This window comes from Xenopus tropicalis, chromosome 1 (assembly GCF_000004195.4).
Source record: "Xenopus tropicalis strain Nigerian chromosome 1, UCB_Xtro_10.0, whole genome shotgun sequence".
NCBI classification, from domain to species: domain Eukaryota; kingdom Metazoa; phylum Chordata; class Amphibia; order Anura; family Pipidae; genus Xenopus; species Xenopus tropicalis.
Window position 1 is genome coordinate 212,806,209 of NC_030677.2, and position 24,043 is coordinate 212,830,251.

General features: G+C 53.3%; 2 protein-coding genes across 2 annotated transcripts; one reads left to right on the forward strand and one right to left on the reverse strand.

Annotated features, from left to right (window-relative positions):
* Positions 1-225: 225 nt before the first annotated feature.
* On the forward strand, positions 226-6,503 carry LOC116408228 (protein huluwa-like). Its single transcript, XM_031894962.1, has 3 exons — positions 226-1,056; positions 2,557-2,755; positions 4,226-6,503. The coding sequence occupies exons 1-3, from the start codon at positions 457-459 to the stop codon at positions 4,396-4,398; spliced, it is 972 nt and encodes a 323-aa protein (XP_031750822.1). The 5' UTR covers positions 226-456; the 3' UTR covers positions 4,399-6,503.
* A 3,464-nt stretch (positions 6,504-9,967) lies between these two features.
* On the reverse strand, positions 9,968-22,375 carry vcp (valosin containing protein). The gene is made up of 17 exons (NM_001005677.1): positions 22,246-22,375; positions 17,397-17,508; positions 17,025-17,197; positions 15,993-16,135; positions 15,300-15,430; positions 14,659-14,790; positions 14,303-14,405; positions 13,808-13,941; positions 13,528-13,663; positions 13,320-13,432; positions 13,075-13,239; positions 12,870-12,992; positions 12,442-12,654; positions 12,047-12,355; positions 11,598-11,753; positions 11,292-11,446; positions 9,968-10,754 (listed from the first exon to the last, which is right to left on the reverse strand). The coding sequence occupies exons 1-17, from the start codon at positions 22,260-22,262 to the stop codon at positions 10,652-10,654; spliced, it is 2,418 nt and encodes an 805-aa protein (NP_001005677.1). The 5' UTR covers positions 22,263-22,375; the 3' UTR covers positions 9,968-10,651.
* Between the last annotated feature and the right edge of the window lie 1,668 nt (positions 22,376-24,043).

The window sequence follows — 24,043 nt, forward strand, 5'->3', positions numbered from 1 at the left end:
TCAGGCTGGGCCCCCTTAGCCCATAACAAGGTTACAGATATATAGAAACATTGGGGTAACAGTCACCCCGCTATAGTTCCAGGGGTACCCAGGGCACAAATAAGCACTCACCCCAAATCCCCCCCTAACTGGCCTTCAGGCTGGGCACAATGGTGGGTTCCATCCCTTTAAACCAGAGGATATGGAGTATACATGCTGCAGGGCTGATAGTGCCCCAGTCGGTGCTGCAGACTGCACTGGTTTCTGTGTTGCTAGGGGCCGATATGGGGGGTTCTTGCTGCTTGCCCAAGCGCTACAGACAGACCATTTGGGGCAGAAACCCCATGATGTTGGAGTCTCCCCCAGGTACTTACCCCACACACTCAGCTGCCGGAGGTTCCACTCCCCCAAGTGTTCGCACTCTCCCTAAACAACCCCTCCCCCGCCTCCTAATTGCCCCATTGCCCCGCACATGCGATGGTCACCTTGATTCCTTCTTATTTGCCCTCGGATGGGGGGGCTCCGGCAGCCAGTGCGGCCCCCTCAGTGGAGGAGAGTTTGGGGGTGCAGCCCCCCCTGACCCTGCTGGTCCTCCTGCTGGTGCCCTGCGTGCTGCTGCTCTTCCTGCTCAATTGCTTCCTGCTGTTCCACCGGCTCCCGGCTCGGAGAGGGGCCCCCCGGGGCCAGTACCCCCACAGCCCAGCAAGGCTGGAGCCCCCCTATATCCCTACCCCGGGGCCAGTGCTGCGGGGGGGCCGCCTGAGCTCTGACACCATTAGCCAAGGCTTTGAGGCCACACTGGCCCTGGAGGAGGGGGTTTGTGGGCGACTAAACCGACCCCAGTCCAGAGAGAGTTGCTATAAGGGGGGCAGTACCCCCAGCGAGCAGATCTGCTGCTCCCCACACTGTGCCGCCCCCCTGCCCTACTGTACCCCCAGGAGGCCCCGGAATGCCCCCGGCCGGGTAAAGAAGCGGCAGAGGCCGAAAGCCCAGGCTGAAATGGGGTCCTCCTGCGAGCTGGACACTCGGCACAACGAGGTGCCCCCCAATACTCCGGCAGCACAGACTGCCCCAGGGGTAAGTACGGGGCACTTTATGGCTTCTCTTGGGGGGGACTTCATAGATGCATCGCTTGTATTGTGCCTGGGATAGGATTCATTGTTTCCTATGGGACAAGCCAAATGGCGACACAGATTGCCCCCTGGGGAGTATGTTATTTATATAGTGCCTACACTGTTACCTACCGGCTTTAACCCTTTCACACTCACATCTTCTCCCTATGATTCTGTCTTCTGGCAACTCCCCCTCTGTGATTAATTGTCCCATTACCTGGGGCATTTGTGAGTCTCTCAAACACCCGGCGGTGCCTATAGGTGTTATATACACCCAGTGTAACATGCCATAGACAGTCCCCGACCCCCTTCCCTTCTGTCTCTCTACTCCCCGACCCCCTTCCCTTCTGTCTCTCTACTCCCCGACCCCCTTCCCTTCTGTCTCTCTACTCCCCGACCCCCTTCCCTTCTGTCTCTCTACTCCCTGACCCCCTTCCCTTCTGTCTCTCTACTCCCCGACCCCCTTCCCTTCCGTCTCTCTACTCCCTGACCCCCTTCCCTTCTGTCTCTCTACTCCCCGACCCCCTTCCCTTCCGTCTCTCTACTCCCCGACCCCCTTCCCTTCTGTCTCTCTACTCCCCGACCCCCTTCCCTTCTGTCTCTCTACTCCCCGACCCCCTTCCCTTCTGTCTCTCTACTCCCCGACCCCCTTCCCTTCTGTCTCTCTACTCCCCGACCCCCTTCCCTTCCGTCTCTCTACTCCCCGACCCCCTTCCCTTCTGTCTCTCTACTCCCCGACCCCCTTCCCTTCTGTCTCTCTACTCCCCGACCCCCTTCCCTTCTGTCTCTCTACTCCCCGACCCCCTTCCCTTCTGTCTCTCTACTCCCCGACCCCTTTCCCTTCTGTCTCTCTACTCCCTGACCCCTTCCCTTCTGTCTCTCTACTCCCTGACCCCCTTCCCTTCTGTCTCTCTACTCCCCGACCCCCTTCCCTTCTGTCTCTCTACTCCCTGACCCCCCCTTCCCCCCTTCCTTGTCTCTCTACTCCCGACCCCCTTCCCTTCTGTCTCTCTACTCCCCGACCCCCTTCCCTCTTCTCTCCCCGACCCCTTCCCTTCCGTCTCTCTACTCCCCGACCCCCTTCCCTTCTGCTCTCTACTCCCCGACCCCCTTCCCTTCCGTCTCTCTACTCCCCGACCCCCTTCCCTTCTGTCTCTCTACTCCCCGAACCCCCTTTCCCTCTCCCCTTCTGTCTCTCATCCCCTCTCCTTTCCTTTTCTATTCCCCCCCCCAACTGTTTGGCCTTACTCCCCCCCATCCTCCCTCTTCTCTCCCCCCATTTGCTCTATAACCCCCCCCCCCCCAGCACTTCAGTTTAGTGCAGTCTAAATAATGACTGCCAGCGTTTGATTGGTTAATATTTGGGGGCCCATTTTGCCCGCTGTGGGGTCCTAGTATCGGGGGGGGGGGCCCTGTCTCCCTTTCTTACTGTTTCATTTGACTGATTTTTCCATTTTGCTCCCAGGTGACCCCCAAAGTAAAGTTCTGCCATACGTCGAGCACCCAGAGAAAGACCCGCTTAGGGCTGGTTCCCTTCACCCCGGCCGGTTCTGAGTATTCGGAACATCCCAGTGTGATTCCCAGGGAAGACTCCACCGACCCGCTCTACGCCAGCAGCAGCCTGGCCGGCCCGGGATTGGACAGTGACTTTGGGGTCAGTGCAGGTTGGTGACTGAATCTTCCTCCATTTCCCCTGGTTCCGCCCCTTTCTGCCTCTTCTGCCCCGCCCCTTTCTCTGCTGCCCTGGCAACGGTTCTAGAGAGGTTCCTGGCGATGTAACCAGGCAAACTGCCCATGACTGGTTGTCCCTTAAAGGTACAGGGACCAATCAGAACTCTTATTGCCTGATGTGCCTGGTAGCCATTGGCATGGCCGGTCACTGTAGCACTCTCTGGTAGCCATTGGCATGGCCGGTCACTGTAGCACTCTCTGGTAGCCATTGGCATGGCCGGTCACTGTAGCACTCTCTGGTAGCCATTGGCATGGCCGTCACTGTAGCACTCTCTGGTAGCCATTGGCATGGCCGGTCACTGTAGCACTCTCTGGTAGCCATTGGCATGGCCGGTCACTGTAGCACTCTCTGGTAGCCATTGGCATGGCCGGTCACTGTAGCACTCTCTGGTAGCCATTGGCATGGCCGGTCACTGTAGCACTCTCTGGTAGCCATTGGCATGGCCGTCACTGTAGCACTCTCTGGTAGCCATTGGCATGGCCGGTCACTGTAGAACTCTCTGGTAGCCATTGGCATGGCCGTCACTGTAGAACTCTCTGGTAGCCATTGGCATGGCCGGTCACTGTAGCACTCTCTGGTAGCCATTGGCATGGCCGGTCGCTGCAGAACTCTCTGGTAGCCATTGGCATGGCCGGTCACTGTAGCACTCTCTGGTAGCCATTGGCATGGCCGGTCACTGTAGCACTCTCTGGTAGCCATTGGCATGGCCGGTCACTGTAGCACTCTCTGGTAGCCATTGGCATGGCCGGTCACTGTAGCACTCTCTGGTAGCCATTGGCATGGCCGGTCACTGTAGCACTCTCTCTGGTAGCCATTGGCATGGCCGGTCACTGTAGAACTCTCTGGTAGCCATTGGCATGGCCGGTCACTGTAGAACTCTCTGGTAGCCATTGGCATGGCCGGTCACTGTAGCACTCTCTGGTAGCCATTGGCATGGCCGGTCACTGTAGAACTCTCTGGTAGCCATTGGCATGGCCGGTCACTGTAGAACTCTCTGGTAGCCATTGGCATGGCCGGTCGCTGCAGAACTCTCTGGTAGCCATTGGCATGGCCGGTCACTGTAGCACTCTCTGGTAGCCATTGGCATGGCCGGTCACTGTAGAACTCTCTGGTAGCCATTGGCTTGGCCGGTCGCTGCAGAACTCTCTGGTAGCCATTGGCTTGGCCGGTCGCTGCAGAACTCTCTGGTAGCCATTGGCATGGCCGGTCACTGTAGCACTCTCTGGTAGCCATTGGCATGGCCGGTCACTGTAGCACTCTCTGGTAGCCATTGGCTTGGCCGGTCACTGTAGAACTCTCTGGTAGCCATTGGCATGGCCGGTCACTGCAGAACTCTCTGGTAGCCAGTAGGCAGTTGTAGTTGCCAGTGGTGCCCAAGTGTTTGCTGTTTCGCCCCCTACAGGTATCTCCCTGCACATCTTGTCCTCTGACAGCGACTCCAGCTCCCTGTCCTGGACCTCGGGAATGGAGTGGGATTATTACGACCCGTGTTACATGCGCCGCAACCGGCTCCGGAGGGATCTGCACCGCAGCCACCAGCGCCCCATGATGTGCAGCAAGCAGTACTGGATCTGAGCCCAGCGGCACCCTCACCCCCAATGGTTTCTTTAACCCCCTCAGGCTCAAGCTGAGCACTTACCACAGTCTGTTTAACCCCAGCACTGCCGACACGTTTAGTCTCACCCACCTGAGAAATGTAGGGGAGTTCCCTGCCTGTATCCCCAGCGATATATGTGCCCCCTTGCCCCATACCCTACACAGTGCCCCATGCAATGGCTGCCATAGCACTGGGTGAGTGTGAGTGACACCCTCTATATCCTATTCAGCCCAATGTAGAGTGCACTGAGCTGCTAGAGAATGTTCCCCCCCCCCACACACATTCCCTGCCAATGGGCACCGACACCCTCATTCCCTGTACCCTTTATCTTCCATCCAATGGGCACTGACACTGCGCCCCAGGGGTGCCCGCCCCACACTTACCCACATACCCTGCACCTTCTACCCAATGCCCTACCCCCCATAGATCCCACACAGTCAATGCCAATGGGCACCGACACCCTAATCCCTGTACCCTTTATCTTCCATCCAATGGGCATCGACACTGCACCCCAGTGGTGCCCGCCCCACACTGCCCCACATACCCTGCACCTTTTACCCAGTGCCCTACCCCCCCAATAGATCCCACACAGTCAATGCCAATTGGCACCAAACCAGCGCCACACTACTGTACAACATACACATTACTGTGCGGTGGGTGCCACAACCCCACTCTGCCCCGTACTCCCCTTCCCAGCGCCACAAACTGCCCCCTTGTGCCACCCAGTCCCTACCAATGGCAGCCGTGCTTTCACTTCCCATCATACCCTGTGCCACCCAGTCCCTACCAATGGCAGCCGTGCTTTCATTTCCCATCATACCCTGTGCCACCTAGTCCCTGCCAATGGCAGCCGTGCTTTCACTTTCCATGGTACCCTACCCTGTGCCACCCAGTCCCTGCCAATGGCAGCCGTGCTTTCACTTTCCATGGTACCCTACCCTGTGCCACCTAGTCCCTGCCAATGGCAGCCGTGCTTTCACTTTCCATGGTACCCTACCCTGTGCCACCCAGTCCCTGCCAATGGCAGCCGTGCTTTCACTTTCCATGGTACCCTACCCTGTGCCACCTAGTCCCTGCCAATGGCAGCCGTGCTTTCACTTTCCATGGTACCCTACCCTGTGCCACCTAGTCCCTGCCAATGGCAGCCGTGCTTTCACTTTCCATGGTACCCTACCCTGTGCCACCTAGTCCCTGCCAATGGCAGCCGTGCTTTCACTTTCCATGGTACCCTACACTGTGCCACCTAGTCCCTGCCAATGGCAGCCGTGCTTTCACTTTCCATGGTACCCTACCCTGTGCCACCTAGTCCCTGCCAATGGCAGCCGTGCTTTCACTTCGTACCCTACCTTGTGCCACCCAATGGGCTTTCGGCACCCAACTGCACTTAATATATATTAACCATTTCCTTTATCATTTATCCCCCCCCAGATCTTCCACCATTCCCCCCTATGGCCACAGTCTCGCACCCATTTGTAGTCCAACCCCTTCTTTTCTTTCCGCTAAAAAGAAATCAATTATTGGGTCCTAAAAAAAATGTGTCTTTTGGTTTTATATTATATTGGGTCAAAAAAATATGTAATTGTATAATATATAAATATATAATATATAATTGTTGAAGAGTATGGCTACTGTAAGATGAACGTGATATTATCCTTAATATCGAATGCTGGGGGTCAGAGTATCAATGTGACTTTTATTATTGTCTGTTTTGTCCTTGTAACTCCGCCCCCCGACACACCCCCCATACCTGTCAGGTGATTTGTGCCTTTATATTGTCTGCATGTCTGAGCCCTGTGTGGGGGGGCTCGGGGGGCAACAGGGCAGCGTGGGGTATATTTTAGCTCTGGCCGTGCCCGGATCTCTTCTCTTTCATTGTCTTTTATATTTGTTCTGTATTTGTGTTTGATTCTGTGTGTGAGCGAATGGTTGGGCCGGACAGCGCCGGATTGGCTCGGTGCTAAGAGCCAGCCCCCCAATATTGGAAATGGCATTTTATCCCCATAGTCTGAATGGAAAGCGGCACTTTTAATTGAATGTTTATTATATTTATATATTTTATTTATTAAAGATTTATTCAATTTTATAGATTGTTTATCCTTTTGTTTCTGAGGTTTTAGCAAAATGTTCTTTAAAGGGAATGTACAGAGTGATAATCTGAGACAATTTGCAGTTGGTCTTCATTTTTTATTGGTAGTTTTTTAGTTATTTCACTTTTTGTTCAGCAGCTCTGCAGTTTGGAGTTTCAGCAGGTATCTGGTTGCTAGGGTCAATATTTCCTTAGCAACCAGGGAGTGGTTTGAATGAGAGACTGGTATATGAATAGGGGAGGGGCTGAATAGAAAGATAAGGAATAAAAAGTAACAATAACAATAAAACTGGAGCCTCACAGAGCAATAGGGTTTGGCTGCCGGGGTCAGTGACCCCCATTTGAAAGCTGCAAATAAATAAAAAAAAAAAAACTTTAGGAAATAATGAAGACTAATTGAAAAGTTGCTTAGAATAGGCCATTCTGTAACATACTAACAGTTACTTTAAAGGAACAGTCACCCCCCTTTTTCAACATGAGTTGTTTCAACATTGTTTTAATTAAGAAATATCTCAATTTGTTTGGCTCTAAAAAAGAATATGAAGCACTTCCTGTCACTAACAATTACCAGTACACTGATGAGCCCCCGATAATGCCACACATACTGCCCCTATGCCCACAGGTCTCTCCATCTACCCACTGGGCCGTGCCACTAGTTATCCTATCAAAGTTTAAGTCCTGGTAGAGCTGTGTGGGGATTGGCTGGGGTGGGGGGAGGTTCAAACTTCACCTCCCAGCCTATCCAATCCCTACACGGCTATACTGGGACTAACACTTTGATAGGATAACTAGTGGGACAGAGAGCTTTGCAGGTAAAAAGAGAGCAGGGGGGCCCAGCTAATGCAAATACAGCCCGGCCGGGACCCCCTCACCAACAAAAACCCACCGAGCCCGGGACAACTGTTCCCCAGTCAAACTGGCGCCAGTAGGCCAAGGCATGGGAACTGGAGGGGCAAACTGGCGCCAGTAGGCCAAGGCATGGGAACTGGAGGGGCAAACTGGCGCCAGTAGGCCAAGGCATGGGAACTGGAGGGGCAAACTGGCGCCAGTAGGCCAAGGCATGGGAACTGGAGGGGCAAACTGGCGCCAGTAGGCCAAGGCATGGGAACTGGAGGGGCAAACTGGCGCCAAACTGGTGAGAGAAGGCCAAGGAAAGGCAGAGCAGAAATTCTCAGAAAACAATAAACCAGTCTTGAAGAGCTCAAAGAAAATCCCATCCTTGGCGCTCTTTGGGATTAGTTCCCAGAATTCCTTGTGTTTATTTGCATATGTATGAGGCGGTCTCCCCAACCACCAACCTCGGGCCCTCGTATGGCGCTGCCCGCAACTCCCACTCCCGCAACTCCCGGCCCCACAACTCCCACTCCCGCAACTCCCGGCCCCACAACTCCCACTCCCGCAACTCCCGGCCCCACAACTCCCACTCCCGCAACTCCCACTCCCGCAACTCCCGGCCCCACAACTCCCACTCCCGCAACTCCCACTCCCGCAACTCCCGGCCCCACAACTCCCACTCCCGCAACTCCCACTCCCGCAACTCCCGGCCCCACAACTCCCACAACTCCCACTCCCGCAACTCCCGGCCCCACAACTCCCACTCCCGCAACTCCCACTCCCGCAACTCCCACTCCCGCCACTCCCGGCCTGCTTACACCCTTATTTCTATACATTATATATATATTTGTCCTACAGTATCTGGAGCTCCAAGGTTAAGATAAAGGGGTTTAGGGGCAGAGAGCCCAGACGAGGCCGAGGGGCCCAATAGCAGAACAGGGGGAGGAGCCAAAGACTGAGACCCGGGCTGTTCCGATTGCATTCAGCCAATAGCCACTCTCCGGGCAGCTTCTTGCCCAACATCCCATTCCCAAGCCAAGGGGGTGAATATGAATTGCCCCCTCCCGGTGCTGGGACATTGCTGCTGGGCAGGGAAGCAGCACGGGGGGCAATGCTAGGGGCAATTGAGGGGTAAGTTTCTTTTATAAAAACAGAAGGCCATTGCCAATAAGCTCTTTTTTCAGTCAGAGACCCAGAAACAGGGATATTTTTGCCTTTGGAACCATGGAAAAATGGCAGCGGCCGATTATTCTGGGAACAAGGACGGAGTATTTAACCCTTTCTTATCCACCGTACCCAGACAGATGGGGGTAGAGGCTTAAAGGAGAAGGAAAGGCTAGTAAAGAGTTAATCCCAAGCTGCAGGCATACCCTCAGTTCTCCCAATAGTGCCCTTAAGTCTCCCCATATTTCCCCTGTTCAGATGATCAGAAGCCTCATAGGAAAAAACACTGAGCTGGGTATACAAAGTTCCCATAATGCCTTGCTCCTGCACCAAGACTCGTGTACATGCTCTGTCAGTAAGACTATGAGTCAGCTTCCTGCTGATTGGCTCAGATCCACATTCCTGGGGGGGGGGGGGGGGAGTTCTTAGCATTCTTGAGGGAGGGGGGAGCAGGAGAGAGGAGAGAGCTCCGTGTCTCTGGCACAGGAATTACAGACACAAGACAAACCCACAGAGGGTGGCTGCACCTACTCACTGCCAACAACAGGCACTGGGGGCAGATTTACTAAAACTTTCATTTATCTTTTTTTATTAATAAATGCCCCCCCATCTTTCTTATTAACCCTTTAAACTCACATTCACATTTTGCTAAATCTGCCCCTTTGTGTCTCTAAATGCAAGCCCTTCAGTGATAATAGGAACCTATATATCTTTATATATCTTTTATACCCCCCCCCCCCCCTTTCATTCTGCCCCTTCCTGCCCCACTGACTGTTCCTTATTGACACATATATATATATATATATATATATATATATATATATATATACACACACACACACACTCTATGGAGCAGCAGCTGCTGATGGGATTTATCTCTGCCGTTTAATACAAATCACAACCATCGTTAGTAGAATTCAGATTCTGCTGGAATTTAGGAAAAACCTTTTGTTTCAGCCCCCAAATCCAATCACGACTCGGCCACTAAAACTGCATGTAAATTTGGGTCCAGCGTTCTGATTCAGAAGATAAATCACCCCCCTCAGAATGACCCAGACATGCCGGCAAGATCACCGCAGAAATGGGTTCAGTGCATGGCGTTAACCCCACACGTGCCAGCGAGATCACCACAGAAATGGGTTCAGAGTATGGCATCAACCCCACAAGTGCTGGCCAGATCCCTGCAGAATTGGGTTCAGAGTATTGCCTTGCCCACACTTGCCTGTCTGCCTCTCTCTCTCCCCCCCCCCCCCCAGTGGAAGCTCTCACAAAGACAGTGGGGGCCCATGTTCCCCAGCAGGACAGACCCGACCCAGGTGGGTGCCCAGTAGCCACTCCTATTACACCCTACCCTGTATGGGGGGTCCGAGTGGTGCTCTGGTGCCACCTATATACCCACAGGTGAGGAGACATACAATAACCCCCCCCCCCACTCAATTACAAAGAGCAAAGAGACAGTCGCATTAGAGATCAGTCAGTTTATTGTCGAGACGCTCGAGCCTCCGTATTTCAATCCAACATGAAAAAAATGAAAGGAAAAAAACCCTCAGAGAATGTTTAATTTCTTTTATTCTGCTTTTCTCATACCCACAGGAGAGGGAGCGACCCAATCACAGCTGGAGAACCCTGCAACACCCTGGGGCCCCGCTGCCGCTCTATTAACCCTTTCACTGCCAGGGTGCCCGGCTACAAAGCTCCCCAGGCACGGTGGCAGCCAAAGGGTTAATCTTGGCATCGATTCCCCCAAACAGAACCAGAACCCAACAGAACCCACTTTGGATGAACAGTTGAAGGCAAAACAGCTGAAACTGGAGGAGTCAGAACCAGATCTGCAGGATCCTCCCCCCACAGGTGGTAAAAGGAGTCCAAAGTCACTCGGTGGGAGGGGCAGAACTTTCATTCCCCGCCCTCGACGCCGCGAGCACAGGGGCCGCTTGGGGGGGGGGGACGGGGAGGGAAAGGAGAGAAAAGTAAGAGTTGAAGGCGGAATCCTGAGAGACTTGGCTCTCCCCTTCTCACAGCCGTGTAACAAATCATAGGAGTGGGGGGGGTGCATCTACGCTGCCGGGACTGGGGAATGAAAAGCTGAGTGTCCATTAACGTAGGAATTTCTGCGCTGTACAACGAGGGGCGAGTCGGCCGACTCTTTAACCATACAGATCATCTTCTTCCTCGTTAAAATGGCTGCCGCCGCTGCCTCCGCCCGCTCCTTGGCTGGGACCGGCTCCACCTTGACCCCCGGCGGGAAATCTGACAGAGAGCAAATGCGCAGTTTATGTGGATGATACAAGCAATCGGTTGGGTGCCGTAAGGGTTAATATTGGGGATCAGGGTGCCGTAAGTGTTAATATTGGGGATCAGGGTGCCCAGCGCACCCCCCATGCCAGGGTCTGTAAGTGCAGTTACTCTGCACCAATAAGCACAGATAAAGCTTTTGTGCTGCAAAAATATTGTGTTTTGCCTTAGTGACTAGGGTGGCAACACATTATACAGCTGCCCATTGGGCAAGGTCACAGAGTGGACCCTTAGCGTCTCCGGTACCAGCCCCTGGCCCAGATTTGTATGATCAGAACCCCAAGCAATAACAGAGGCCTAAGGAGAGGTCACACTGGGAAATGACACCCACCAACGCACCAATCTGATCCCAACTCCTAACTAGAATTTTCTGTACAACTTTTGGCCATATATTGGTTAGGCTGGAGGGCCCCATACAGGGACCAATAAGCTGAAGTGAAGGGGCCACGCTGGCACTTGGCATAAGAGACGGCCCTCGCTGCTCAGCGTTACCTGAAGCTGCCGAATCCTCTGCTCTGCTGAAGGGTCTGTGCGAACATCTCGTATTTGCGAATGTCGTTATCGCTGACGGAGCGGCGGGCGAATCGCATGGCTTCTTCAAAGTGGTCTCTCCGGATTTCCGGTACAGGGTCGTCTTCTTCCACTTCCTGCAATCGGTGGGGGAAACAGAGAGAGGGGTCAGTAGAAGGCGAAACCCCCGGACCCCCAGGCTACGGGGGGCGCAGTGAGGCACAAACCCCAGAGACATCCTATAATACCCCCCATGTTCTGCCCCAATCACAGCGAGCGCCTCCTTACCATAGCCGAGGGGTTGGTCTGCCTCTCTCGCTCCCTTCGGATCTCATTCTCAATGGATTCCCTGATGGCCAGTTTGCAGGCACGCTGGCAAATCTCAGTCAGATCGGCACCGGAGAAACCATTGGTCATCTTGGCCAGGAAGTCAAGGTCCACATCCTGTTTAGAATCGCAGCAGGCGTCAGTAACTTACATGGAGCATGGGAGGTTTGGCCCCACAGAAACAGAACAATTAACTTTTTGTGCTGCACTTGGTTGCTAAAGCCTCCCACGACCATAGCAACCAGGCAGTGCTTTGAATGACAGACTGGAAGATGGATGGGTAATCTAAAGTCTCTATCATATACACACAAGGAACCAATTAAATGCCTTTTATTGGGTGTGGGGTGGGACCAATAAAGCCAGTTGGGCAATAAAAGGACATTCTGCCCCCTTCCTGGGTAATGACTTGCCTTGGCAACAGGAGACTTCCTAAGGTTGGCCTTCAGGATGGCAATGCGGGACTTCTCATCGGGCAGTGGGATGTAAATGAGCTGATCCAGACGGCCGGGACGCAAGATGGCGGGGTCGATAATATCTGGCCTGTTGGTGGCTCCAATGATGAAGACGTTCTTCTTTGTGGACATTCCATCCATCTCTGTGAGGATCTGGTTAATGACTCTGTCGGCGGCTCCACCACCATCTCCAATGTTGCCGCCTCGGGCCTTGGCAATGGAGTCCAATTCATCAAAGAAGAGGACACAAGGAGCGGCCTGCCGAGCCTGAGAGCAGAGGGGAAGAGCTGGTTGTTAGGGTGCCGTACGGGCGCCAGCGCACACGCAGTTACAGGGGGTGGGAGGGGCCTTACCTTGTCAAATATCTCTCTGACGTTGGCCTCAGACTCTCCGAACCACATGGTGAGCAGTTCTGGCCCTTTGATGGAGATGAAGTTGGCCTGGCATTCGTTGGCAATGGCCTTAGCCAGCAGAGTCTTACCGCACCCGGGGGGCCCGTAGAAAAGCACACCCTTCGATGGGGTCATTCCGAACTTCAGGAACTTGTCTGGATGCTCCACAGGATACTGAGCAGGGACAAATCAGCGTCAGTAACAGTGGAATGAAATGGAGGAAGCAACAAGGAAGTCGGCAAAGGGAATCCATTACTGCACTGCTGCACATAAGCCTCTCAGATAAAGGGTAACTGACACTGCCGGGGATCAATAATCCCTGCCATAAAGCATCAGTTGTGAAATGATTCTATTTGCCGACAGATTAATTGGGGGGGGGGGGGGCTTACCTGCACCAGCTCCTGGAGCTCCCTCTTGACGTCTTCCAAGCCACCGATATCCTCCCATGTGACCTGCGGCACCTCCACCACCGTCTCCCGTAGGGCCGAGGGGTTACTCTGACTCAGCGCCCACTGAAACCAAACCATGAAGATATTAGTGGGGGGAGACAGCTCAGAGAGGGGAGCCTCATGTAAAGTGGGTGACTGTACCCACCCTAAAGTCATCCATGGTGACGGCCAAAGAGTTCATCACTTCAGCATCGATGGTTTCATCTTCCAGGTCTATGAGGTCCATCTTCTTCCTGATGGCCTGGAGCGCGGCTTCCGAGCACAGAGCGGCCAAGTCGGCACCTACGTGTCCGTGGGTTTCATTTGCAACCTGTGGGCGTAACAGAAAGGGTTAAAATCACAGGGGCAACTGCACCCAGACTGCCGGGGAACAAGGGAAATGCCACCAACCTGCTCCAGATCCACGTCGTCGGAAAGCTTCATGTTCTTGGTGTGGATCTGCAGGATTTCCAGCCTCCCGGTGGAGTCGGGGATGCCGATATCAACCTCCCTGTCGAAGCGACCTGAGGGCACAAGCAGGTTGAACGGAGAGTTGGCACAGTGGGGCAATAACAGGGGTAAATATAGGTACAAATGACACAGGGAAGCAGGGACTAACCAAATCGCCTGAGCGCCGGGTCGATGCTGTTGGGTCGGTTGGTGGCGGCCATGACAATGACGTGTGCCCGCTGTTTCAGCCCGTCCATCAGAGTCAGTAGCTGAGAGACAATGCGCCGCTCAACTTCTCCGTGTGTCTGAGGGAGGGAAAGTAGAAGTCACGTCTTGCTCTGTGCCACTGGGGCAGGGCATTAGAATCTGCCCTCTTATGGGGGTATCACAAAGGCTGCTCTGCCCCCCCTAAATAAAGATAAAGTGAGCCGCTCCCTCTGGGGACGCACCTTCTCTCTCTTGGGGGCGATGGCGTCCAGCTCGTCTATAAAGATGATGGCCGGGGCGTTCTTCTCGGCCTCCTCAAACGCTTTGCGCAGGTTGCTCTCCGACTCGCCGGCCAACTTGCTCATGATCTCGGGCCCTGGACGGAGACATAGAAGTAGCCCAGTTATTGGCCCACCCCAACAATCGGCAACGCTCACCCAAACACCCAGGGCTGTGCAACAGGGGGCCCAGGAGCAAAGGATCGGTATCTATGTATCGCCATATTAACCCTTACCCCCCCCTTTCCATCCTGCATCCGTCCCAACCTGAAGTCTTTGGCCATTTTAAAGATTCTGACTGACCCCCTCCACCCCCAGCAGCATCTCAGCAGGATTGATGCATTGATGCCACTGGCTGGGAGGGGGGGGTGCAGTGACATCACTGATAGCTGGGTGGGTTGCACAATATGGCGGACACAGAGCTAGTGCGCAGGGGACCGATGGAACAGAATCTCTCACCATTGATCAGGAAGAAGAAAGCTCCGGTTTCATTGGCCACAGCTCTAGCAATGAGGGTTTTTCCAGTGCCTGGGGGTCCGTACAGCAGAATGCCCCTGGGAGGCTGAGAGGCAGAACAAAAGGTATCAGTACACAAAGCGCACAGGCAGTAACTGGGGCACATTGGCTCTTCCCCTATAAGCCCCCACATCCCCCTAATATTCCCTTAAGATAAAAGGACAAACTACATCCAATGGGGAACAAGAGCCTATGATCTCTGTATATAGGTAATAGGGAAACGCAGCAGTTACATCTCTGCCCCCCTCCATTCACAGCTACAGAGAGCAGCCCCCCACCCTTCACTGCCATTGTCTTACCTTCACCCCAATAGCCTTAAAGAGGGCCGGGTGCCTGAGAGGCAGTTCCACCATCTCTTTGATCTGGGCCAGCTGTTTCCTGCAGCCGCCGATGTCATCATAGCCCACTTCATTCAAGGACTCCTCCTCATCCTGCAAGAGAAAGTGCGGCCGGGTTAAGAAACGCCAACATTTCACCAAGAACCGTATCATGCCATTTTATTTATTTCCATTCTTTCCTATCTCCTCTCTCTTCTTCCTTTTCTTTCTTTATGTTAAATAAAACTCAATAAAAACAATTTTTAAAAAAAAGAAACGCCAACATTTCAGTCTCTCGTTATCACGCAGGACGGTTGGCTTGCCCACCCCATACCCCTCGATCATGTGACCAGCAGAATCACGGGGGTTTGTGTAATAATCATGAAATACTCTAATCACTATGGGACTGTAGGGAGTAGATTCTAACAGTAGGTGGCAGTAAAGTCAGGCAGAATAGTTACATGCCTAGGTACCCTGCCCAGCTCCATACCCCTGGCACAGTGCCCCCCTCCCACCATGAGTGCTACATCCATATAATTATTAGCCTTGCAGCACCAGTATGAACTTCCCATGCTCCCCCCCCCCCCATTTCTCTCCCCCCATAGCCTTTACAGTGCACTTACTTCACGTTTAATGGGCTCCCCTTCACAATGGATTACAGTATCGGGGGCCACAATGCAGTACGGGGAGGGATCAGTCTCCACCACTTTGAACTCCACTGCTCGCATCCCTCCGCGCACCAGGAAAATGTCACCTAGAGGCAGGAAAGTGCCATTAAAATCAGTCGGACATAGCATGTACATTTGGGGCAAAGATACTGATCCGGGTCCAGTTTCTCTCTGAGCCTGACCCCTCCCATCAGATATGGGCTGGATCAGTCCAACAGTAAAACACATCCTTATCAATGAGTCTCAATGACAAGTGCCTACAGTGGAGCACAATTCACACAATGGCAGTGCAAATACACAAGTATTAAAGGGAAACTAATCCCATTTAGCCAACACTGAGCCCCTTCGGAAACTGCAGCAACCACATCCCCCAAAATTGTCCGGCTCTCCCATACCATGGTTCCTTGAGAGTTTGGCAGGGGGGAGGGGGACGTAATGTCCTGATAGGCTGGAGGACAACTATGAACACTGGCCCAGCTTATCAAAGCCCGGCCTGCTGCTCTCCCAACCAGGGACATGGTGACACGGCCCTGTTAGAATCAGAATGTGTCACTATCGCTTTAAATGTTTTAGGTGGTACCGGAGCCCAGAGAACTGGGCCTTTCCAAGTAGCACTGAGGGTAAAGCACCGGGATGCGCAGTCTGTACCTTTCCTGATTGGCCGGTAGGCTTCCAAGAAGTAAGGCTTGAGATACACCTCAAACAGGTTCCCAGTGATGCCCTCCACTGTGTCGTCTATGGGCAGGACATGGATCCGCTTGCCGTACTTCACATCCGGGCACGGCTGAATGCTGCGCAGAAACAGGAGCAGTGAGTAGCGGAACTGTAACAGAACTCAGAGTGGCCAATGGCAGAGCAACCACTGGCCACAGTACCAGAACCTACCCCATGGTGCCCAATAGCTGGGCCACAGTACCAGACCCTACCCCATGCTGCCCAATAGCTGGGCCACAGTACCAGACCCTACCCCATGCTGCCCAATAGCTGGGCCACAGTACCAGACCCTACCCCATGCTGCCCAATAGCTGGGCCACAGTACCAGACCCTACCCCATGCTGCCCAATAGCTGGGCCACAGTACCAGACCCAATACCCCATGGTGTCCAATAGCTGGGCCCCAGTACCAGACCCTACCCCATGGTGCCCAATAGCTGGGCCACAGTACCAGACCCAATACCCCATGGTGCCCAATAGCTGGGCCCCAGTACCAGACCCTACCCCATGGTGCCCAATAGCTGGGCCACAGTACCAGGCCCAATACCCCACGCTGCCCAATAGCTGAGCCATGAGTACCAGGCCCAATACCCCATGCTGCCCAATAGCTGAGCCATGAGTAACAAACCCAATGATACCCAATAGCTGAGCCATGAGTACCAGGCCCAATACCCCATGATACCCAATAGCTGAGCCATGAGTACCAGGCCCAATACCCCATGATACCCAATAGCTGAGCCATGAGTAACAAACCCAATGATACCCAATAGCTGAGCCATGAGTAACAAACCCAATGATACCCAATAGCTGAGCCACAGTACCAGGCCCAATACCCCATGCTGCCCAATAGCTGAGCCATGATTACCAGACCCAATGATACCCAATAGCTGAGCCACAGTACCAGGCCCAATACCCCATGCTGCCCAATAGCTGAGCCACGAGTAACAAACCCAATCCCCAGTGATACCTGATAACATCTCCAAGCCGCACCCTCAGGTTGTTCCGGACGACTCTGTTCATTCGGATCTTTTCATCGGAACAGGTGTCATCTGAGAGAACGATGCAAACGGCTTCCCTCCTCTTCTTCCCTTTCAGCAGCACGGTGTCCCCCCTAAAGAGCTGCAGCTCATCCATCTTGGCCTGAAACAAGAGCCCGGTGCCATTAAACCCCGGCGTCCACCAATGGTGCCATTAAACCCCAGCAACCCCCCCCCCCCGGTGCCATTAAACCCCAGCGCCCCCCCCCCCCCCCCCGGTGCCATTAAACCCTGGCCCCCCACCCCCCCGTCCCACACAGACCCCGGGAACAAGGCGCTTGTGCTACTGGCACTGGCCGTACCTGGGACAGAGACACCACACTGTTGTCCTCATTGATGGATTCATCCACAATCAGCCGATTGGGCCGGCTCTTCTGCTTCAGGATTGCTGTAGACAGGTCGTCTGATTTGGAACTGAATAGAGAGGGGGGGGGGGGTTAATTAGCTAAATTATTCATTCATCTTAATGGAGTGTGAGCCTGCCAGTACTTATGGGCCCGCACCCCCCAGCCACTGAGTCTGGCACTGTATTTATTATTTAGCATTTACTATAATATATATAGTTATTATTTATGGTCTTACAATAACTTAACAAACAAGGGTAACAGAGTAAAAAATAAGATTAGTGGGCCCTGCTCAAGAGCTTACAATCTAAAGGATTGTTTATTGTATGAAGATGAACAGAGATAAGCAAGGGTTAAAGCCTTAGGAATGTACAGTCAGTGCCAGGGGTGCAAGCGGTGACGCAGGGAGCGCAGCTTTTGGTTTCGTTTCTGGCTGGCTCCTTCCCTATTTACTAACAGCACAGACTGCTGAGCAACTGCCCCAACTCCCCCTCCCGCCCAGCGGCAACTGCCCCAACTCCCCCTCCCGCCCAGCGGCAACTGCCCCAACTCCCCCTCCCGCCCAGCGGCAACTGCCCCAACTCCTATGGTATCTGTACCTCTCTGATACCCAGCTCCTATCCAGAACTGCTGCCATAAAGCAAGTACGAACTGCTGTAAAAAGGTGTACGGATGTAAGCAGATTTCAGCTACATTGTTTCTAGAGTCAGAACTAGAGAAGGGAAAGGGACAGACAGACACAGTGACAGATACATAACTATAAACCCAGTGAGAATGAGGAATGAATGGGTATTGGGGAGTTGTATCAGGAGTCAGAACCAGCAGTGCAGGGAAGGGAAAGGGACAGACACAGTGACAGTTACACATAACTATAAACCCAGTGAGAATGAGGGATGAATGGGTATTGGGGAGTTGTATCAGGAGTCAGAACCAGCAGTGCAGGGAAGGGAAAGGGACAGACACAGTGACAGTTACACATAACTATAAACCCAGTGAGAATGAGGGATGAATGGATATTGGGGAGTTGTATCAGGAGTCAGAACCAGCAGTGCAGGGAAGGGAAAGGGACAGACACAGTGACAGTTACACATAACATAATGGATATTGGGGAGTTGTATCAGGAGTCAGAACCAGCAGTGCAGAGAAGGGAAAGGGACAGACACAGTGACAGTTACACATAACTATAAACCCAGTGAGAATGAGGAATAAATGGATATTGGGGAGTTGTATCAGGAGTCAGAACCAGCAGTGCAGGGAAGGGAAAGGGACAGACACAGTGACAGTTACACATAACTATAAACCCAGTGAGAATGAGGAATGAATGGGTATTGGGGAGTTGTATCAGGAGTCAGAACCAGCAGTGCAGGGAAGGGAAAGGGACAGTGACAGTTACACATAACTATAAACCCAGTGAGAATGAGGGATGAATGGATATTGGGGAGTTGTATCAGGAGTCAGAACCAGCAGTGCAGGGAAGGGAAAGGGACAGACACAGTGACAGTTACACATAACTATAAACCCAGTGAGAATGAGGAATGAATGGGTATTGGGGAGTTGTATCAGGAGTCAGAACCAGCAGTGCAGGGAAGGGAAAGGGACAGACACAGTGACAGTTACACATAACTATAAACCCAGTGAGAATGAGGAATGAATGGATATTGGGGAGTTGTATCAGGAGTCAGAACCAGCAGTGCAGGGAAGGGAAAGGGACAGTGACAGTTACACATAACTATAAACCCAGTGAGAATGAGGGATGAATGGATATTGGGGAGTTGTATCAGGAGTCAGAACCAGCAGTGCAGGGAAGGGAAAGGGACAGACAGACACAATACCTGGCCCCATACAGATACCCAGTGGGGCCAGAACTGATACCAGTACCGGTACTGCCCCCACCCAGGTATATTTACATGTAACCAAGGAGACTGGGAATGAGTGACAGGCAGGGCCCAGCCCAGGAGGTGACTGTGAGGGAATTTAGGGGATTTCCAACTAAAAACCTTTTGACAATAAAAACACAAACTCTTGATATTTATTCATTTTCCATATCAAATGGTTTTAAATTGAGTTGCTACAGACGGCAGCCTCTGTTTATATTCTCTGCACTGCTGGTTCCGACTCCTGAAACTATGTAGCAGAATCCAGCTGCAGAACTGGGGAAGGGCTACATTGTTTGAAGAGTCAGAACCAGAAGTACAGCCCTATTTCCTGCCAATTAGCGGGCACAGATGCCATTTACCCACAGGGTACGGGATCCTGGATACATCAGCATCTCCCAATGGGGTATCACTATCAGCCAAGTGTGTGTGGGGCTCCTCCAGTCTCCTGCAGTTCCACTTCTCACCTCAGGGGGGGGGATAATAACACCCAGGTTGCTAAGGGTATCGCTTGGCACCGGTTATAAAGAGAGTTGGGACAAGGAGGGGGGATGGGGGGGCTACTCCATATAATATTGGGCAGGTTTGGGCAAATGTATAGAGATTTATATAAATGTGGAGCAGAAGGGGAGGAGAGCACCCCAAGAGCCCAGGGGCAGGTAGGTAGGTGGGCGCTGGGGATCCAGAAGGTCAGACTGTAGTGCGGGGGGGGGGCTTCTCTCACGAGGGGCAGGAAAGCTTAGCATGGCCGTTCCCTCTGGGGGCAGGGGCATTTGTGCTGACAGGGGAGAACCATTCATTGGGCAAAGCGCAGGGACCCAGCAGGGAGCAGGCCCAGAGCACATGGGGGCCCGAGGGTCAGCCAATAGGCATGGGCACACAGATATAACCCCCCCAGCTGCAGTTGGTATAACCCTGGTGTATCTCTCTGCACTGCCTGTTCTGGAACGTACCATTGTAATGGCAGGGGTAGGTCCTGCCCAAACCCCACTAACTGGCCAGTGATTAGGATGAGGTGGCACGGCCCCTCTCTATGCTGTGAGTGCCAGCAGCTGTGGGCACCGGTGCCAGCATCATAAAGCAGTTCCACTGGCACCTTGGCACTGGGCCACAGGCACATACTCACACCCAGGCAGTGTGCCAGCGGCCCAAATGGGCAGGGTTATACATATTTGATAGGGTACATCAGCCATAGCTCAGATTGGGATGCAGACAAAGGGCCAATAAGAGTTCCCGGCAAGTTGCCTCATTTCTGGCAGGTTTCCATGGATACCCACCCTCATGCCCAGCTATGGCTCCTATTATACCCAAAGGGTACCCTGTGTTGCCAATGTCAGGTTCTCTATAGCAACCAGCGTTCAACTAGATACGGTGACTGGACTACAACTCCCAGCATCCCCCACAGCAGCTGGAGATCAGCCACTGTACAAGGCCTGGTACTACTACAGGCTCCCTGTACCCCACTAATGTCATACAGTATAAACCCATGCTGCTAGTGGCCTACAACTCCCAGCATCCCCCAAGGCGGCTAGTGCCCCCAGACATGATATTAGAGGCAGGGCACCCTAATCCTGATGTTGGACTACAACTCCCAGCATCCCCCAAGGCAGCTAGGGCCCCAAGCATGATATTAGAGGCAGGGCACCCTAATCCTGATGTTGGACTACAACTCCCAGCATCCCCCAAGGCGGCTAGGGCCCCAAGCATGATATTAGAGGCAGGGCACCCTAATCCTGATGTTGGACTACAACTCCCAGCATCCCCCAAGGCAGCTAGGGCCCCAGTCATGATGATATTAGAGGCAGGGCACCCTAATCCTGATGTTGGACTACAATTCCCAGCATCCCCCAAGGCAGCTAGGGCCCCAGACATGATATTAGAGGCAGGGCACCCTAATCCTGATGTTGGACTACAATTCCCAGCATCCCCCAAGGCGGCTAGGGCCCCAAGCATGATATTAGAGGCAGGGCACCCTAATCCTGATGTTGGACTACAACTCCCAGCATCCCCCAAGGCGGCTAGGGCCCCAAGCATGATATTAGAGGCAGGGCACCCTAATCCTGATGTTGGACTACAACTCCCAGCATCCCCCAAGGCGGCTAGGGCCCCAAGCATGATATTAGAGGCAGGGCACCCTAATCCTGATGTTGGACTACAACTCCCAGCATCCCCCAAGGCAGCTAGGGCCCCAGTCATGATGATATTAGAGGCAGGGCACCCTAATCCTGATGTTGGACTACAATTCCCAGCATCCCCCAAGGCAGCTAGGGCCCCAGACATGATATTAGAGGCAGGGGATCCTAATCCAGATGTTGGACTACAACTCCCAGCATCCCCCAAGGCAGCTAGGGCCCCAGACATGATGATATTAGAGGCAGGGCACCCTAATCCTGATGTTGGACTACAATTCCCAGCATCCCCCACAGCAGCTGGAGATCAGCCACTGTACAAGGCCTGGTACTACTGCAGACTCCCTGTACCCCACTAATGTCATACAGTATAAACCCATGCTGCTAGTGGCCTACAATTCCCAGCATCCCCCAGGGCAGCTAGGGCCCCAGACATGATGATATTAGAGGCAGGGCACCCTAATCCTGATGTTGGACTACAACTCCCAGCATCCCCCAAGGCAGCCAGAGGTGACCCACTGGAAAAGACAAGGCTCTCCCGGCAGGTTTCCTGTAGGTCAGTCCCGGCAGGCAGGGTACCATTCCCAGCAGATAACACTGGGGCCGGCTGTTGGCAGGGAATGCTGGGAGTTGTAGTCCTGCCGGTAGGTGCCGCTGTGAGGGGTGCATGACACAGCAGGATGAGGAGGCCGCAGTAGGCCGCACACCCCGGGTCCCGCTGTGCCAGCCAATGGGCGGAGCTCCCGGCGGCGGCGTCCCACCGGCACCCACAGACCCCCCTCAGCCCGCTCCCCGGTAACTCACTCGGATCCGGAAGCCATGCTCGGTGTCCGGCCTGTGCCGCTCCGCTGCCGGTAAGGAGAAACTGAGCGCTCGGTTCCTGCCGCTTATCAGGTGTTTCGGTCCCGTCCCGCCTGTGAGTCCCGCTGTTCCCTCTCGCTGCTCCGCTCGCTGCCCCGCTGTCCGTTCTCTCGCTTTCACTGTGTGACTGACCGAGGGAAAGGAGGAGGAGCGCCGGCGGCTGGGCGGGGCTTACACACACAGGAGGGTAAAGTGCAGCATCACTGTCCGCCGTCTGCGCTTGCGTCTTAATACTGCAACCAATCAGCGGGGCCCAGAACTGACGGGTGATGAGCAAGGAATGATGGGATATAGGCCACGCCTCTAGCGTCCTACCCGGCCGCCGCTTCTGATTGGTCCGTAAAGATGAAGGCGCACTGCAATGAAGGAGCCTACCGCGTCTGTCCTACTAACTCCTAGCAACTGCGCGTCTGGCCGACTGGGATTGGTCAAAAAACGGAAAAGGGGGCGTGTCACCAGGAAGAAGCCGCACAAAAGAGAAACAAATTCTGAGGTTGGCCGACTGTCAGTCAACTCGCTGAGCGGCGTGACAGGGCAATTTACTCACAACAGATGGAATATGGCGCCCAGCCACATACAATAAATGAAGTTTGGCCATTGTAATGTGATATGGCCCCTGGGCCTGTAGCCATGCACCCACTAGTAGCTTCACCCATAAGGAGTAATACATGTGCCCCAACTGTACTACATGTTAGCCCCTCCCCCTGCAGTTCCTGGGCTACAAGCTCTCAATCTATTGCCCCTCACATGGCAGTGATCGCTCATTATCTGCCCTGTCTGTAAGGCAATGCATTGTGGGTAATTTCCCCTACCTGCCCAGAGCTGAGGTAACATTGACCCACAAAGTGCCATAATATCACACATTGGGCAGGCCTGGCACTGGGAGAGAAGCTGGCACACAGGGGGTTAATGGTTCAGTTTATTGTGGGGAACTGATGGTGTTTTGCTGGACTAACTGGCAGTAAGTTACCTGGTGGGAATTGTTTCTATTCATATAAACATTCCTTCCAATCCTTAAAGCCATTAAAGGGGAAATATGTCCCCATTCTTTACACATGGAACAAGGTACATAAACATAGGAATATATGTTTGTTTGTTTTTAAACAGATATACCTAAAGGGTGGCCATACACCTCCCCAAACAAGTGGCTCTTCTCCTGATATTCCCATCTAAGGTGCCCAATATCGGGTTAATTCAATCGTTTGGCCCTAGGGCCTCTCGGAACCTCCAGTTTCCACCTTGCGTTTGGCCGCTGAAATCTTTTCTTGGTTTTTATATTCTAATAAACAGGTAAAAAAACAAAACAGATTTTCACAAAGTCAGCAGAGTCGTTATTCCTTTCCATTGTCTGCTAATCTTAGAATTTCAGGCCAGATATCAGTCAGGCAGACCCGTCGGTAGTGCCCATACACGGGCTGATTAGCTGCTGAATCGGTCTAAGGGACCCATATCGGCAGCTAGAATCGGCCCGTATATATGGCCACCTCTAGGCATTGCCCATTGCAGTGTCCTGCAACTCCTCCCTCGCCTCATTCCAGAGTGAAGTGATGGACTCTGGGACATGTAGTTCCCCTGCTTAGTAGGCGGTGCATGGATTCTCTGGAGAGCAGAGGGGCTTCAAATCCCAGAGTCACTTCACCCTGGAACAGGATGAGGGAGGGGCTGCAGGACACTGTGAGCCTAAGAGGGGTGGGGAACTGGCCATAGCAAGCACACATACTCAAGGTATCTTAGTCTTACA

What these genes read in the sequence shown, in the direction of transcription:
- LOC116408228 (XM_031894962.1), top strand. Translation starts at nt 457, where the DNA reads ATGGTCACCTTGATTCCTTCTTATTTGCCCTCGGATGGGGGGGCTCCG. An exon ending in CAGCACAGACTGCCCCAGGG is followed by an intron (nt 1,057 to 2,556) that starts GTAAGTACGGGG and finishes TTTTGCTCCCAG; the next exon opens with GTGACCCCCAAAGTAAAGTT. An exon ending in TGACTTTGGGGTCAGTGCAG is followed by an intron (nt 2,756 to 4,225) that starts GTTGGTGACTGA and finishes CGCCCCCTACAG; the next exon opens with GTATCTCCCTGCACATCTTG.
- vcp (NM_001005677.1), bottom strand. An exon ending in CTACCGGCCAATCAGGAAAG is followed by an intron (nt 15,431 to 15,992) that starts GTACAGACTGCG and finishes TCCTGCCTCTAG; the next exon opens with GTGACATTTTCCTGGTGCGC. An exon ending in TCACCATGGATGACTTTAGG is followed by an intron (nt 12,993 to 13,074) that starts GTGGGTACAGTC and finishes GTTTGGTTTCAG; the next exon opens with TGGGCGCTGAGTCAGAGTAA.